The sequence below is a fragment of the Bos javanicus genome, chromosome 19 (assembly GCF_032452875.1).
Source record: "Bos javanicus breed banteng chromosome 19, ARS-OSU_banteng_1.0, whole genome shotgun sequence".
Lineage (NCBI taxonomy): Eukaryota > Metazoa > Chordata > Mammalia > Artiodactyla > Bovidae > Bos > Bos javanicus.
In genome coordinates, this window is record NC_083886.1 from 45176960 (window position 1) to 45193822 (window position 16863).

Below are 16863 nucleotides of genomic sequence, written 5' to 3' on the forward strand. Positions count from 1 at the left end.
TAAAACCACCTCCAAAGTGGTTTTTAACATGCAACTGAGTTTGAGCCCTCTGCTTTGAACACTTGCTAATTCACATGTGTTCCATGAAGAAGAGCACACGGGCATGACCAGGAACTGTTTAGATATGCAAAATCTCTGGTCCCACCCAAGATCTACAGAATCAGAATGGACATTTATTACAGTACACTGTTAAAATCATTTTACTTTATTATTGTTGTTGTTGATCTCTTACTGTGCCTAATTTATAACTTGAACTTTACCATAGGTAAGTATATATAGGAAAAAACAGTATATATAGGGTTCAATACTATCATAGTTGCAGGCATCCACTGGGGGTCTTGGAACGTATCCCCCACAGATAATGGGTGACCACTGGACTTAAAGTTCATGCTATAATTTTTAAGGAAATGGATAATTTATTAGAAGATATGATAGGGGGAAAAATCTTGCACAGTAGCAACTCCAGTGCAAAATACTCAACAAAACGCAGGACACCTATATAACTAAACCTAGAAAGGGATCTAATCCAAACTTTGAGATTTCACAGATCAGCAAAACTTCCAAAATATACGTTCTCAACTTAAGCATTCAGAAATAAGAAAATAATTCTAGGGACTTTCCTGGTGGATGAACTTCTAAAAAAAAATTCTAATGTCAGAGCCCTTTTATAAAAGGAAGACCATTTTAATCCCAAAGAGTAGGGAAAGGAGAGAGAATCTTGGGACAAAGGACAGTTGTTGTTGTTTCTTTGGACACACAGTGAGGCTGGTAGGATCTTAATTCTCCCACCAGTGGTTGAGCTCAGACCCTTGGCAGTGAGACCACCGAGTCCTAATCACTCGACAACCAGTGAAGTGTTACTCGCTCAGTCATGCTCGACTCTTTGCGACCCCACGAACTGCAGCCCACCAGGCTCCTCTGTCCATGGGATTTTCCAGGCAAAGATACTAGGATGGGTTGCCATTTCCTTCTCCAGGGGATCTTCGCAACCCAGGGATTGAACCTGGGTCTCCTGCACTGCAGGCAGATTCTCCGGACAACCAGAGAATTCCCAAAATGGCAGTTCTTTGAGAGGAATGAATTTTCTTTAATGAGAAAGTCACTGTGTTGTCCTTTTTATCACATTGCCACTGCCTGGAAATATGCCAATCTAAACAGCATTGCCTAGCAGACAGGCCGCTGGGGACCCTGGGCTAGAGGGGGGCCTGAATATGTGGAGAGGCAGAACACAGTCCTGGATGGCAAGACTAAAGAGCCCTAATTCCTCCTAGATTGTTGCTCAGTCACTAAATTATGTCTGGCTCTTTGAGACCCTGTGGGCTGCAGCACGCCAGGTCCCTCTGTCCTCTACCATCTCCTGGAGTTTGCTCAAATTCATGTCCATTGAGTCAGTGATGCTATCTAACCATCTCTTTCTCTGCCACCCCCTTCTTTTGCCTTCCATCTTTCCCAGCACCAAGGTCTTTTCCAATGAATCGGCTCTTCACATCAGGTGGCCAAAGTATTGAAGCTTCAGCTTCAGCACCAGTCCTTCCAATGAGTATTCAGAGTTGATTTCTTTAGGATTGATGGGTTTGATCTCCTTGTTGTCCAAGGGACCCTCAAGAGTCTTCTCCAGCACCACAATTTGAAAGCATCAATTCTTTGGCACTCAGCCTTCTTTATGGTCCACCTCTCACATCCGTACATGACTATTGGAAAAACCATAGCTTTGACTATACGGGCTTTTGTCAGTAAAGTCACATCTCTGGCTTTTTAATACGCTATCTAGGTTTGTCATTGTGGATTGTTTTAATGCAATTCCAGTTAAGATCCCACTTGGAAGAGGGAATACTCTGACAAAATGAACCTGGAGCTCCTCCTTCTAGAATAAACAAACAAGACTAAGAAAAAAAAAATAAGAGAGTAACTTGAAACGTTCCTTACTATTGCTACTGCTGCTAAGTCACTTCAGTCGTGTCCGACTCTGTGCGACCCCAGAGACGGCAGCCCACCAGGCTCCCCCATCCCTGGGATTCTCCAGGCAAGAACACTGGAGTGGGTTGCCACTTCCTTCTCCAATGCATGAAAGTGAAAAGTGAAAGTGAAGTTGCTCAGTCGTGTCCGACTCTTAGCCACCCCATGGACTGCAGCCCACCAGGCTCCTCCGTCTATGGGATTTTCCAGGCAAGAGTACTGGAGTGGGGTGCCATTGCCTTCTCCAACTTTAGGTTGGTGCAAAAATAATTGTGGATTTGCATTGCTGAACTTTGCTGTTTGATATTGAAATGCATTCTTGAATAAATGTGGTTATGTTATACATCATTTTAATGTGCATTTCTCATTTTATGGGTCTTTTTTTTTTTTTGCTAATGACATTACTTGCTATTTATTTTACATTTGTTTTAGGCTAGGGGAATGATGTTAGACAAAAAACAAATTCAGGAAATTTTCTTATTTGAGGTCAAACTGGGTCATAAAGCCTCAGAAACAACATGCAACATCAACAAAGCACTTGAGCCAGGAACTGCTAATGGATGTACAGTGCAGTGATGGTTCAAGAAGTTTAGCAAAGGAGACAAGAGCCTTGAAGATGAAAATCACAGTGCCCAGTCATCAGAAGTTGACAACAACCAATTGAGAAGATCATCGAAGCTGATCCTCTTACAACTACACGAGAAGTTGTCAAAGAATTCAATGTTGACTGTTCTATGGTCGTTTGGCATTTGAAGCAAATTGAAAAGGTGAAAAAGCTCCATAAGTGGATGCCTCATGAGGTGACTAAAAATCAAGAAAAGGGTCATTTTGAAGCGTCGTCTTCTCTTATTCTTTGCAACAAACCATTTCTCAATTGGATTGTGACGTGTAATGAAAAGTGGATTTTATATGATAACTAATGACGACCAGCTCAGTGGCTGGACTGAGAAGAAGCTCCAAAGCACTTCCCAAAGCCAAACTTGCACCAAAAAAAGTCATGGGCACCGTTTCGTGGTCTGCTGCCTATCTGATCCACTACAGCTTCTGAATCTCGGGGAAACCATTACATCTGGGAAGCATGCTCAGCAAATCAATGAGATGCACTGAAAACTTCAACGCCTGCAGCTGGCCTTGGTCAACAGAATGGGCCCAATTCTCCACACCACCACCTGACCACACATTGCATAACCAACACTTCAAGAGTTGAACCACCTGGGCTACGAAGTTTTGTCTCATTCACCATACTCACCTGACTTCTCGCCAACCAACTACCACTTCTTCAAGCATTTTGACAACTTTCTGCAGGGAAAACATTTCCACAACGAGCAGAAGGCAGAAAATACTTTCCAAGAGTTCACTGAATCCTGAAGCAGGGAGTTTTATGCAACAGGAATAAATACACTTATTTCTCATTGGCAAAAATGTGTTGGATGTAATGGTTCCTATTTTGATTAATGAAGATGTGTTTGAGCCTAGTTATAATGATTATGAATTTCCCAGGTGGTGCTGGTGGTAAAGAATCCACCTGCCAATGCAGGAGACACAAGAGATACCGGTTCAATCCCTGGGTCAGGAAGATCCCCTGTAGTAGGCAATGGCAACCCACTCCAGTATCTTTGCCTGGAAAACCCCATGGAGAGAGGAGCCTGGAAGGTTACAGTCTGTGGGGTTGCAAAGAGTTGAACACCTGAACAACTGAGCATAGCACACGATATGATAAGAATCCTTTCTGCCCGTCAAAGCACAGGCTACTGTGCCAAGAGGGGAAAAGGATTTAAAAAACAAAACAAAACTGCAGCAGAATTCCCTTTAGAAATTCAACTGTCAGGCTTCCCTTGTGGTTCAGCTGGTAAAGAATCCGCCTGCAGTGTGGGAGACCTGGGTTCGATCTCTGGGTTGGGAAGTTCCCCTGGAGAAGGAAAAGGCTGCCCACTCCAGTATTCTGGCCTAGAGAATTCCATGGACTATACAGTCCATGGGGTTGCAAAGAGTCGACATGACTGAGCAACTTAAAAAAAAGAAAGAAAGAAATTCAACTGTCTTTATTAGGAAAATACTTAGGTGCCAATTTGGAGCTAAAAGGAAATTCCCTCCACCTGAAGGGTATGGGCAAAATAGACGGGCAGTGGCTGGCAGATTTGGCTACACATTAGAATCACTATATGGCAACCCACTCTAGTATTCTTGCCTGGAAAATCCCATGGACAGAGAGGAGCCTGATGGACTACAATCCATGGGGTTGCAAAGAGTCGGACACATCTGGGCAGCTAACACTTTCACTTAGAATCACTTGGGGCACTTTAAAACATACTGCATCCCAGGTTCCACTCTCAGCCTCAGAGAGGCTGGTTAGACCCTGTTTCCTCTTCCGGAGCACTGAGAAAGACTACATTTCCCAGCTTCCCTTGTAATAACCCAGGAGAGTAGATCCCTGAATCATCGTTAGGAGTGCCACCCCATCTCCATCAGATGTGATGTGAACAAGAAATGAATAATAAAGTTGTTAAACTATTAAGCTGTGATGTTCTGATTGTTAGTTACAGCTGATAGACTTTCTTGAATTTCTGATTTAATTGCTCTGAACTGGCATCCAAACAATTGTTGTTTGTTTATTTAATTCTCCAGGCAATTTTAATGGGTAGCCAGTGTTGAGAACCACTGAGGTGGACAGAAATACAAGTGCAGAGTTGCTGGTATAGTAAAGAAAGACTGAGTTTCCAGGGGTGCCCCCAGGAGACGGGAAGAAGTTTGTCCACAGTGAGAGACAGAAGCAGGAGAGGGACCAGTGACATGAAGGGAGGACCCAAGGAGGAAAAGTTGGCTAAGAAAACACTCCCTGAGCTGGGAATGGTCAAGGGACATTTTGGAATTGGAGTGTTTACTATTCAGTTCTCAATTCTTGTCAGAGCTGTTAGGCAGGTGAAATGAGGCCCCATGGCTGCCTCCAAATCACCAGTCAAGCTGTCCCCACACTAGTCCCTGTGTGAGTGGATGCTTTGGAGAAATCAAAGGAAGGGAGCCAGTTCAACATTTGGTTGTCATAGAAGGGAACAGCCAAAGCCCTTCTTGAGAATGTTCAGTGAGCATCCTGGGATCCCCTGAGGAACTCAGGTGGGAAGGAAGCTGACCCCTCAACCACACACCCATGGAGACATTGGGGTGATATTTCAACCACTCTCTATGGCCCCTGCTGCTGAGCACCTAGAACCAATCCTAGCATTACCCCGGGAGAAGCCATGACACCTTACAGAGGATGAACCTGAGGTCCAGAGAAGGAGAAGAACCTGCCTAAGACCACACAGCAAGTTCTGGGTAAAGTTGAGTGGATTAGCTATGGGTTCCCTGAGTTCCCTGGCCCTCATGGATGCTCATAGACTCCTGGATACAAGCCTTTAACAAGAGCATCTTCTGGGGCTGGGGAGTGTGGAACAGTGGGACATCACAGAACACAAGACATGTCACTCCAGCTTCCATTCCAGAATCATCTATGCTGTGCTGCCCCCACTCTAAACCTTTCCCGAAGCCATCCACTTGATCCCAACAAAAGACAAACGGAGCCTAGAACCTTTGCTTTCACATTTAATCAAAGGAAAGAAAACCAGTCAGAGAGAAAGCTTGGGGATTAGATGGCTGAGGGATGGGACGGGGGAAGGACAGCTGGGCTGGGACTGGGTGTGGACAGGGTCCTCATTATCCCGAGGTTCCTCAATACAAGCGTCCACAGTGGGAGGGGGGGAGGATGAGCACACACACCTGTTCCAACCCAGCCCTGGTCCCTTGAGCAGGGCTGAGGTAGGGGAGGAAGGAAGCTGTTCAGAGAGGGATGGAGACAGGAAAGGAGGGGCCCAGCCCTGACCCTCAGGCATCACCAGAAGTGAAGATGGAGATTCACCCTGAAGAACCAGGTACCAACTCCTCAGCATGATGTCCAGCGCCCATTCCCATCCAAGAGGATGGTCTTCTAATCAGGGCGCTCTGGAGCATTACCAAAGGGAAGGGGGTGGCTGCCTCTATTCCCAAGTCTTCTGGGTGAGGTGGGGATGGATGGACAAAGGGCGCCATGGCCCCGGGCCAGCAGGAGAACACCCATTTTCCTCCCACTCCCAGTCTCCTTGGGCTAAGGGTGAGGGGGAAGCAAGGGAGAGCTGAATGAAGGATAAATTAAAAGAACGCTGACTAAAGGGAAAAGAGGAAAGCAGAGGTGCATAGTGGATGCAGAGCTATGCAAATGAGATGGGAGCAGGCTTGACCGTCACATCTCACTTGTATACCTAGGCAAATGCAAATGAGATCCCTAATATAATAAATATATTTCTAACTTTGTAATAAATATTCTGTTTCTTCTCCCTCCCCTTCCCTAAGAAATGGGCACACAGTGGTTCAGGGGCCAGCTTGGGCTGACACTGCAGCGAAGACGGACTAGACACTCGGAAGAACCGGGGAGCACAAAGGCTGGGGCTAGGGGTAGAGGGGGAGGTCCCCTACAAGGACAGGCTCACCCCCAGGAAAGGTCACAGAGAAGGATGAGGGATGAGATGCCGGGGGAAGTCGAGGACAGCATTCTTTTCTTAAAAGGGATTCTCCTATTTTACACAGTCGCCCTCCCTGAGGACTGGAGGGCAGGCATTTAGGATCAGGAGACAATAGGAGAGTTGGAGGAAGATATCTGGGGAGGGCCAAGCCTCTGGAATCTGGGATAAGGGTCTCCTAAGAAATGGGAGCTGATGGTGAGCCCCAAAAAGGGGGGCCCCCAGAGAGTAACCTCCAAAGCAAAACTACCTTTTGCTTCTCCCTCTCCCAAAACAAAGCCTGACACACACATCAGTGGCAGAAACAGACCAGGCACCGCTGCAAGGCGAACAGAAACTGAGCCGACTACAGGGTGAATGGCGCCCCCTGGAGTCATGCAGGGAGCCTGCTGGGGCACAAATGTGCTCATGGCCCGGCCCTCACCCTGCCTCAGCCCTCAGGCAGCCCTCATGCCACCTGGACCCGCCAGAGACACCAAAATGGACAACAACTACAGAGAGGGAGCTCAGACATACCCCCGCCACGGGCCACGGAGGGCCGGGAGTTCTCCCGTCAGAAGTTGCAGGCTCCTCTCCTCACGGGGTTTGGCCTCCAACCCACCCCAGCCGGGCTGAGCCCACGGCCCCTGCCAGCCTTGCCCTGCAGGGAGCAAGATCTGCCCTGTCAGGGTCACCTTGGAGAAGTCCGTGGAGAGACTTCGGCAGTGAAAAGCTGTGGATGAGGGAAGGACAGGGACCCAGCCCCGTTCCAAAGGGGCTGAGAGCTGCACGGGTCCCTGGCTGTGGCAACTAGCTGGTGCTTTGGCTCCTCCAACCTTTGGGATGGCACCAGGCTGACACCCCCACCCGGGCCTGCCTGGTTTCCAGGGAGTCATGTACCCACCCTGGTCACAGGGAACCAGCCTAAGGCCGGCTCCTAGGCTGCAGGGGTGAGAAGTAGGAGGAGCCTAGGAATGGCGAGGCGGTGGGGCCAGTCCAGAGGAGGAAAAGTGATTGGAGAGGGGACTGGTGGGAGGGGGCCGGGCAGTATACCTATGACCACGTGGTCCCAAAGCAGCTTTTCTCTCCTCTGGACTGAGCATTACAGAGGTGACTCTGACACCCTCCTGGGCACGGTCTGGCCCCCAGAGAGGGACATCTGGTGGCCAATGGATGTAGGGAGTGGGCAGCACCTGGGCACAGGAGTACCCCACTAACACCCACCTCCCTGGCAGTACACGCCTCTGCGTTAAAGCCAGATGAAGGGCCGAGACCCAGGAAGAGCCAGAGCGCCAGGGATGGGAGCTGAGGATGGGGGCTGGGGGTCATGGGTGGGAAGGGGACAGATTCAGGGTTTGGTTATGACCCAGAGAGCCGAGGTCCAGGTGAACAGGCTCAGTACACCCAGCTGACAGGCACCCACTGGGGCTCCGTGCGCAGCTTCTCCATGGCGGCCTGGAGCTCACGGAAGGTCCTCTCCAGGTTGCTGTTGACCAGGCAGAGGTCGAAGTAGTGCCCATAGCCCCTCTGGATGCGGCTGCTCTCCTCCACTGTCCGCCTCAGGTCCGCCTCCTGCCGGCACAAGGGGGCCTACCACCCCTCAGTGTCTCCCAGACACCCACCCCCCGCCCCCCACGTAGGGCATCATCTAGGCCCTTCCCCAGAGCCCAAAGTACCAACCATGGCGGCTCAGAGCCCCTGGCTTGGGAGGCAGCAGCCCCTCCCTGCGTGCCCCATGGCTGTTCTCCTGTAACCATGGACAGGCAGGTGGGTAGAAGGAAGGAAGGAAATAACCTTTAGGAAGTGACAAGCACAACACTGAACACTTCACTACAGCTCTGTAGTAATCTTCAATACAGCTCTGCGAGTAGGACTAATTGTTCCCATTTACAACAGAGAAAACTCAGACACACAGAGGCCACACAGCCAGCCAGTGGCTGCATAGGGTCTGCCTGACTCCAAAACCAGTCCTCCCTTCAGTCTGACTAGGCCCCCTTATCTAGGCAGCCTGAGGGTCACATCCCTTGTGTGGCCCACGACAAACCTGGTCCCAGACCCAATCCAAGTTGGCAGGGCAGAGGTGGGAGGAGAACTTGAATACTGACTTAAATAACCCCAGGCAGGAGCTCAAGGACTGGCCCAGCTTTGTCTGAGGGGCTCCAGTAGGCCCTGCTTGTGCCCGGGGACGGGGGTGGGGGGGTGGGAGGGGCTGTAGCCGGGGTTGGGGGCGGGGAGGGGCTGTAGCCGGGCGGCGGCTTGGTGCTGCAGCCCTGGGGAGCCCAGCCCAGACCTTGTTCCTGGGCCTGCACAGTGCTCCAAACTGAGCCTGGGAACTGCAGTACCAGGTGTGGCCAGCAGAGGGACCCCTGGGTTCAACTCTCTGCAAACCCTGCACCTGCAGAGGAAGACTGTTCCCAGGCGTCCCTGGGAGCTAAGGGGTGCCCTGGAGTCGTGCAACACCTGACTTGAAGCCTCTCCTCCACGCACTGCCTCCTCCCTGATGCTACCTGGTCCCTCCAGCCAGCCTTCCAGTCTCTAGTTTCCTCCCTCCCTTCAGCCTTTTCCCCAGCCGTCAACAGCCCACCTCTGCCCTCCAGCCCTCTGGGCTCCCTAGAGTCAGCCCTCTGTTCCCACAGAGTGAACTGGGAGAAGCTGGCCTGGCAGAAGCTCCCGTGCCCCGGACTAGCTGCGTCCCTTCATTTCCTTGCTCAGACCTCCATGTCCATACCTATAAAGTGAGAATTGTTAGTCCTACCTCACTGGGTGGATGCCTTGGGTGGGCGCCTCTCCCCTTGCGGACACCATCTCCTTCTCTTTCTCAGCTCTGGCTGGCCCCTACCCCCAGGCAGCTGCTAGGCCCCTCCCACCATACCTCAGAGGCCCTCACCGTGAGCTGCTTGGTGGACACCCCGCTCTCCAGCGCCGCCCGGTTCATGGCCCGCAGGGTCTCAAAGTCAGGGGCCTCGATGAACACCACATAAGGGACAAACTCAGCTGTTCTCAGCACCTTCACTGCCTGCAGAAGAGGAGGGCCGGGGGTATATCCCCATGTACATCTGGGGTGATGGGGTGAGGACAGGTACCTAGGAACAGAGGAGAATGAGGTACCTGGGCTTCTAGAACATGAAACCTGGGACTGAATGGCAGAACAGCTGGCTGGTGGCTGGGATGGGGTGAACTGGAGGAAGCTAGAAGAGTGGGGGTGCAGGAGGCTGCGAAAGGGGTTCTGGGTGGGCTGTGGCCATAGCAGTAATTGAAGGGTTATACTGGCATGTGTGGAAATATATGGGGAAATACTGGGGGCAAGCAGAGTACCCAGATAGGTACTGAGCAGGCTGGGAAGGAGCGGGCCAGCAGTACCTGAGGGTTGACATCCAGCACGCACACCCGGCCAGCAGCCACCACGCCCCGGATGGAGTCAATACGTGTGCCGTACAGGTTGCCCTCGTATTCACCATGTTCCAGGTATCGCCCAGCACGGATGTCGGCCTCCATCTCCGCACGGGACACAAAGCTGTAACCCTGGCCTTCCCGTTCTGAGTCCTTGGGCCTCCGGGACGTGTCTAGGGGGAAGGAGGGGCCGATGGGCACAGATAGGATGCATCACCTCAGACATTAAGGGCTCGTGTTCTCTGACAGCCAAGAAGCCCTGTGCCCTCCTGTACACCTGCCCCTCACCCTCAGCAATGGCACCCACAGACTCAAGATGTCCATATTGAGAGGACCTGCAGAGATCACTGCTCTAACCCAGTGTTTATAGAAGCAGGGCTGAAGCCCAGAGAGGGCAATATGCAGCCCAAAGCCACACAGCAAGGCCAAGCACACCTGGGGTCAGCACTCAGGTTCCTGCCTCTAGGAACCAGGAGCTTTCATACCCCAGCTGCCTCTGTCACCAAGAAGCCCTGTCTTATACAAGCCCACGTGCAGCTCATAGCTCTGTTTCACTATGGGCTTTCAGCAAGTGAAACGTGAGGGAAGAAGAGGCAAGGCTAGCACCGCCCACCTGGCCAATGGGTCCTGAGACAGCTCTCTGCGCCCTCCCAGCCTGCAGTTCCCACGCTCACCCATAGAGGGCGCATACCCTACACCTCTCGCCCAAAGGTATCACTTCACCTGGGGCAGATGCCCGTTTAGAGGACCGGCCCTGGACCCCAGGGCTGCCCCTGCTCCCTCGCCCCCAACCCCCCACCCAGCAGGACCCGGTTCCCACTCACAGGGCACTGTGGTGCCGTAGCGATCTGGATCCCACATGATGAGTTTGTTCTTCAGGCTGCGGCGGCCCACGCCCTGAGCCCCAATCAGCACCAGGGTTTTCCGGCGGAAGGGGGGCATGCGGGCCACCTCCTCATAAATGAGCAGCTCATGGCGGTCAAACTCTGGACACAGGGAGATGGCACTGCTCATCAGGTGGAGGGGGTGCGGTTGGGCTCTCAGCGAGGCCGAGGGTAAGAGGGCTGGGGCCAAGGGCAGCAGGGAGAAACCAAGCAGGGCTTAGAGACAGGACTGGCAGCCTCAGAACCAAGAGATGCACCAGTTATTGGTGGGGAAAAGGGGGCATTAGAGGCGGACAGGGGGAAAGGGGCACCCAACACCCACCTGCATTCTTGGTGGTCAAATACATCATTCGCTTCTTTTTCTTTCCTGAAAGGCTGCCACACAGGGTCCCTGGCCATAAGGAGATGGACCAGTGAGGCCAGGCAGGGCCACGTCAGATCTCAGATTTGGGGTCTTGGGGAAAGACTGTACCTGAGGTGGGTGTCAGTTCCAGGTCCCGCTTGACAAAGGCTTTCCGCTTCTCCTCCAGCAGCTGGCTGGGGATGAGCCCTGCACTGCCCCCTTCCACATGGCATGCCTAAAATGACCATGGACAGAGATCTGCCTAAGTGAGCCCTCACCTCCCTGACATGCTATGCCTGGGGAGACTACATGGGCGACCAGTACTCACCTGCCACCAGTTGGCATCATCCTGGTTTACAATCTGAAGCAGGTCCCCAGCACTGAAGCGCAGGCCTGCCTCCTTGCAGGGGATCAGGCTGTCTCGGGTTGGGTCATAGTCAAAATGGCATTTCACAAATACCTGGCCAGGGGTTTGCCGAGAAGAGTTAAGGGCAGAAGCAGGAGAAAGCTAGAGGGGTCGGAGCCCTGTCCTGTTGCCATCCCCTATGCCCAGAGTGGGAGCTGGGAGTATCACACAGTCCCCCTCTTTTCACAAAGATGAGAGCCTGGCACTGCCCATCTAAAGGCATGATGCCTGAAGGCCTGCCCAGCCCACCTCCCTAGTACCTCCCTTTGCATCCAGAACAAAAGGACTCAGAAGCACAGGGGATCTGCTCAGGCCTGGGGTATGCGTGACCCTAATGCAGGATCCCTCTGTCCCCCCTACACCCTCTCCTCCCCAAGAGGAGAGGGCTTTGACAAAAAGCCAGACAACCAGTAGAAGAGATGGGCAGAGCAGCGAGACCTCCACAATCCACCAGCCAGGAGGCAGCTGTATGGGACACGAGACCACCCGACGCTGAGCACCCTTGCATACACATAGGCACATAGTGGGCTGCAGGCAATGCAGGAATTCACTTGTACACTTGGGTACCCCAGGCTTTAGATGTGCGCATTTCCCTTGCACATGCGCATGAGTGCTCAAGACTAGGACAAGTATGCAAGCGTGTTCACAAGGTGCACAGGCCTGTAGGTGGCTGGATCTGCCAGGTCCCGCCCCCCTCTTGCTCTGAGCACACTGATTGGAGAGGAGCCGCTCCCACCCTGAGGCCAGTGACCCTGGCAGCTGGGAGGCTCAGCCACCCCGTGGGCCTTGTGCTGGGGGTAGAGCTTGGTGCAGGGGCCCACCTGGCGGGGCAGATGGGGCTCCTGGTAGCTGGGCAAGATCTTGAGGATGACGCTGCCGCTGGCGCTGCGCAGGAGCTCCTGCAGCGCGCGAGGGTCGCTGCCTACCGGCTGCCCGTTCACCTCCTTGATGATGTCGCCCACGTGTAGGAGTCCTTGTTGGGCCACCATGCCCCCATGCAGAATGCGCGCGATCACCAACTCGCCACCCTCCACGCGGAATGTCACGCCCTGGGAGACGGAGGGCAGGTATGTGAAGCCCCAACTGCTCCAGGTCAGAATCTTCAAATGCGTGTCCTAAGAGCCCCTCCATTCTACCCTTCCACCCCAACACTTACAGCCACTTTCTCTGCCACACTCTCCCCAACTCTTCACCTCCAGGAGCACTAAAGGACCAAAACTGGGCAGAACAGAGATGTGTGCGCCCGACCCTGGACAAAGCTGACCTTGTCTTCAGGCCTTCTCTGACCCGACTTGATCCCGCTGCTTACTCTCAACACCCTCCCCCCCCACAAGATTCCCCCTCTGGTGCGGTGGGGCATCCTCACCAGATGCTCTCCAGCTGTCTTGCGGATGCCCACCATGCGCACGGCGTCAGGAGGCACAGGCTGGTTGCTGAATGTGGGGTCCAGGCCAGGGCTAGGGGGTGGTGTCTCATAGGTCTTTGAGGCCACAGAGTCGTGCGTCTCCAGGAGGGACTGGAGAGGTGGGAGGAAGGGGAGGAACCATGGGGAAGTGCCCTGAGGTCCCTTCCCATCCCAGTCCTAACTTCCTGCCGGCCCCACTCCAGGAACCTGGGGGAGGACCAAACCTGGAAGTGGGGCTCCTGGAGGATGCGGGCCAGCTCGGCCGCAGTGCTGCTCTGCTCCGCCAGCTGCGCCAGGTCCCGCAGGATTTCCTGCACCAGCTCCAGGTTGTTGTCCCGCACTGCCTCCAGCTTCGTCTCCTCCAGCCGCTCATGGGCCTGACGGTAGGGGTGGAACAGGTGAGGTCTGATGCCTCCCCAAGGGCCCCAGGGTACCAAACCATGCCCCGTCTTCCATTCTCAGGCATCTTCCCACCCCTGGATCCGGACTTTAGACCCTACCCACAGCACTGCTTGTGGTATTAGCCTCACTCACTGAGATATAAGTACACTCACAAATATGCACATGTGCCCTGCTATCTCCTTTCTCCCCCAAGAGCGATTGGGACCCAGTTTAGGGAAGAGAGAATCCAAAAGATAACACCTCATTTCCATCTCTTGCCACAGAGAGCCATTAAAGTCATCAAACTGTCCCCAGCCACCAGAACCCCATAAGTATGTGAGTTCAAGGACAGCTTCTCCCACCCAACATCATGGTAGGGTGGGGTCTTGGACACCCCATGGTCTAGGATAAGGAAGCCAGGGAAGTGAAGTAGCTTGTCCAAGGTCACAGGGACTCATACGTGGGTCTCCAAGCCCTGAGCTCAGTGTTCCCAGTGAGGAAGGGGACAAGATGTCAGGACATGGCACCAGGAGAGGGCTCTGAACCTACTTGTTGCTCTACTGACTCTGGGCTCCATGAGAAAAGGGAAAAGGAAGTCTCTGCCAGTGACCAGCCCAGCAGGGAGAGTTATGTCAAGTATGAAGAAAAGAGTCCCTTTCAAGGATATATATGGAGACTTTCTTTGCCCTCTCAATCATTTGGAAGATAGTTGCAGAGACAAAGTGCTTCACCCCAAAGTACTTCAGCACGCACCTCCTAAGAACAGGAGATCTGGTATGTAAACTACAATACCATTATCACAGGCGAGAAGCTCAACACTGCACACCAATATAATATTATCTAATAGATAGTCCATGTTCATGTCACTATTGCCTTAAAAATATTCTATAGGGCTTTATTTTTCTGATCCATAGTCTAATCAAGATCAGATGTTAACTTTGGTTGTCACATCCTCTTAATTTCCTTTAACCTAGAACAGACCCTTTAGAACATTTTTAAAGAGTCCAGGTCAGTAGTTTGTGGAGTGCCCCACAGCTGGATTTATCTGTTGTTTCTACATGTTTAGACTCAAGTTAATCTTTGTGGCAAGAGTTCTGTATAAGTGATCTTAAGGTTTCCCCACACTTTGAGACCATGTGACTATTCGGTTCCCCATTAATCATTCACTAATGGATTTAGTCTCCATTTATGGCTTTTGCCTGAATCAATTGTTATTATGTTGGGGTTGCAAAATAGTCATTATCTAACCCCATTATTCCTTCCACATGCATTAGCTGGCACTCTATTATAAGAAAGAGCTTTTCCTTTCCCCTCCCACTCCTCCTCCTTCTCTCTCGTTCTGCATCACTATGAACTTTTTTATTCAGTGTGTTCTAATCCATCATCATTGGTATCTTCATTGTCTCAGTTTACCCCAAATTTGTCCAGGGGAGCCCGCAGCATGCCTTTTGACTTGTTCCCATTATGAGCGCCTTCTTCCTTCCATCACCAGCTCACCTTGTACTTTCTCTACTTCCTTTTGCTGGGGAATGGTATTCAGAAACCAAGATCTGGGCACTCAGGGCTCACTGATTCTGGGTGTCATTACTTCAGTAGACATTAGCTAATACTGACTGTTCTAATTAAAATCAAACTGTACACGATTTTCCTTGCCTTCTCCCATTCCATATTTGTATCTCCTTTCTCCTTTGGTGAGAATTTTCTCCCAAGAACTTTAATATATTTACTTATTTATTCTGTCCTTCAATGTTCAGAAAGTTTCAGAATTGCTAAACTATTACTACTACCTATCACCTTAGTTATCACCTTCTGTATATTTTATCCAAGTAAAAAATCAAGACTTATCTGCATTCTTTTTGTCCCCAGAATAGTTTTTAAAAACTTACAATGTTAATGTAAATATTCTATATCTGGGCTGTCTATTGTGGTAGCAACTAGCCACACGTGGCTGTTGAGAAATACGACTAGTACAATTGAGAAACTGAATTTTTAATTTTATATCAGCATTTAGCTTAAGTATTTTAATTTAAGTAAAGTATTTAAATAAGTACCCACATGGGGCTGGCTAGTGGCTACTAATATTAAATATTACAGGCTTAGTAAATATCCCACTTAAGGCATATAGTCAGAATTTTGTGAAGTTACTTAATTCCTTTTTCTGTTCTGCTAACAATTTGATATATGAATAGATTCACTTATCTGCACTTAATTTCAGGGTTAGATTTTTTTCATTCTTTTTAAATTTAATCTTATTTTTAATATGTACAACATTCACATGGCTGCTATCTTAAATCTATATAAAAAGTAAACTCGAAAAGTCTTATTTCCATCTTCATCCCTTCTACCCCATTCATACCAACACTCTAAAAGACATCATTTTCATTAGTTTCTAGTTTATTCAGTCTGTGTTTTTTCTACAAAAATAAATAAATATTTCCCTTTCTCTCTTATATAAAAGGTATGTGTACTCTTTGATACTTTGGGGTTTTTGTCCATTTAAGTGGTTTGGTTTGCTGTTTGGGTTTCTTTTTGTTGTTTGTTCTTGTTTTTTGGCTGCACCACACAGCATGCAGGATCTCAGCTCCTCAACCAGGGATCAAACCCATGCAATGGAAACAAGGTTTCTTAACCACTAGACCACCAGGGAAGTCCCTGTTTTCTTATTTAACAATATGCTCTGGAATCACTCTGTGCTACTCCATGGAGATCTTCCTTTATTATTGTTATCTTTTAATCACTGCATTTGTGTGATTTCATGACTGGAGTACCATAATTTGTTCAACTACTCTCCATAGGTTATGGAGGTTGTTTCTAATATCTTACTATTGCAAATAAAACTGCAGTGAATAGCCTTGGCATAGCCATTCTATATTCACGGAGTAGATCGTTCATGTAAATTCCTAGAAGTCTTGCTGGGTCAAGCAGTAAATAAATATGCGGTTTTGTTAGATACTGACAAACTGCCCTCCATGGGGCTGGTGCCACTTTGTCTTCCCAGCAGCATTAGAAGAGAAACTTTCCTGAAGCCTTGCCACCAGAGCGTGTGATCAAACCCTTGAATGTCTGCCAACCACATCGATGAGAAGCCATCTCACAGTGGGGCTTAATTTGCATTTTGCTTATTATGAGTGAAGCTGAGCATCTCTTCGTATGTTTAAAGGCCATCTGTATATCTTTTTCTGTGATCTGTCTGTTCACGTCTCCTGCCAATTTTTCCATCAGATCTTGTTTTTTCTTTTTCTCACTTCTTAAAACATTCTCTATATTAGGAAGATATGCCCTTTATCTGTAATACCTCTTGCAAATATTTTCCCCCAGTTTGTCATTTATCTTTTGACTCAGCTTATGTTTTTTTGTCACTGCAAAAACTATGTATTTAATTTAGTTAAATTTATTAATATTTTATGCATCCAAATTTCAAGGCATAGTTTTAAAAAAAGGCTTTCCTTTACACACAGATCCGTGTTTTCTTCTAGGATGTATATAGTTTGTTTTTTCGATCTCTGACCTGCTTGGAAGTTTATTCTGATGAATGGTGTGAAGTATGGATCTGCTTTGATATCTTTCCAAATGACTGTCCAGGTATTACA

General features: G+C 50.0%; 1 protein-coding gene across 3 annotated transcripts in view; it reads right to left on the minus strand.

Moving 5' to 3' along the window:
* Positions 1-5519: 5519 nt before the first annotated feature.
* The window catches only part of MPP2 (MAGUK p55 scaffold protein 2), a 30335-nt gene continuing 18991 nt past the window's right edge, over positions 5520-16863 (minus strand). For all 3 annotated transcript variants that reach the window (XM_061392003.1, XM_061392002.1, XM_061392001.1), the window contains 10 exons: positions 13117-13269; positions 12854-13003; positions 12309-12536; positions 11410-11541; positions 11211-11316; positions 11061-11129; positions 10679-10840; positions 9825-10027; positions 9352-9480; positions 5520-8036 (listed from right to left, as the gene is read on the minus strand). In XM_061392003.1, coding sequence (XP_061247987.1) covers positions 7860-8036; positions 9352-9480; positions 9825-10027; positions 10679-10840; positions 11061-11129; positions 11211-11316; positions 11410-11541; positions 12309-12536; positions 12854-13003; positions 13117-13269 — 1509 coding nt within the window. In that variant the 3' untranslated portion in view covers positions 5520-7859. The remainder of the gene's footprint in view (positions 8037-9351; positions 9481-9824; positions 10028-10678; positions 10841-11060; positions 11130-11210; positions 11317-11409; positions 11542-12308; positions 12537-12853; positions 13004-13116; positions 13270-16863) is intronic.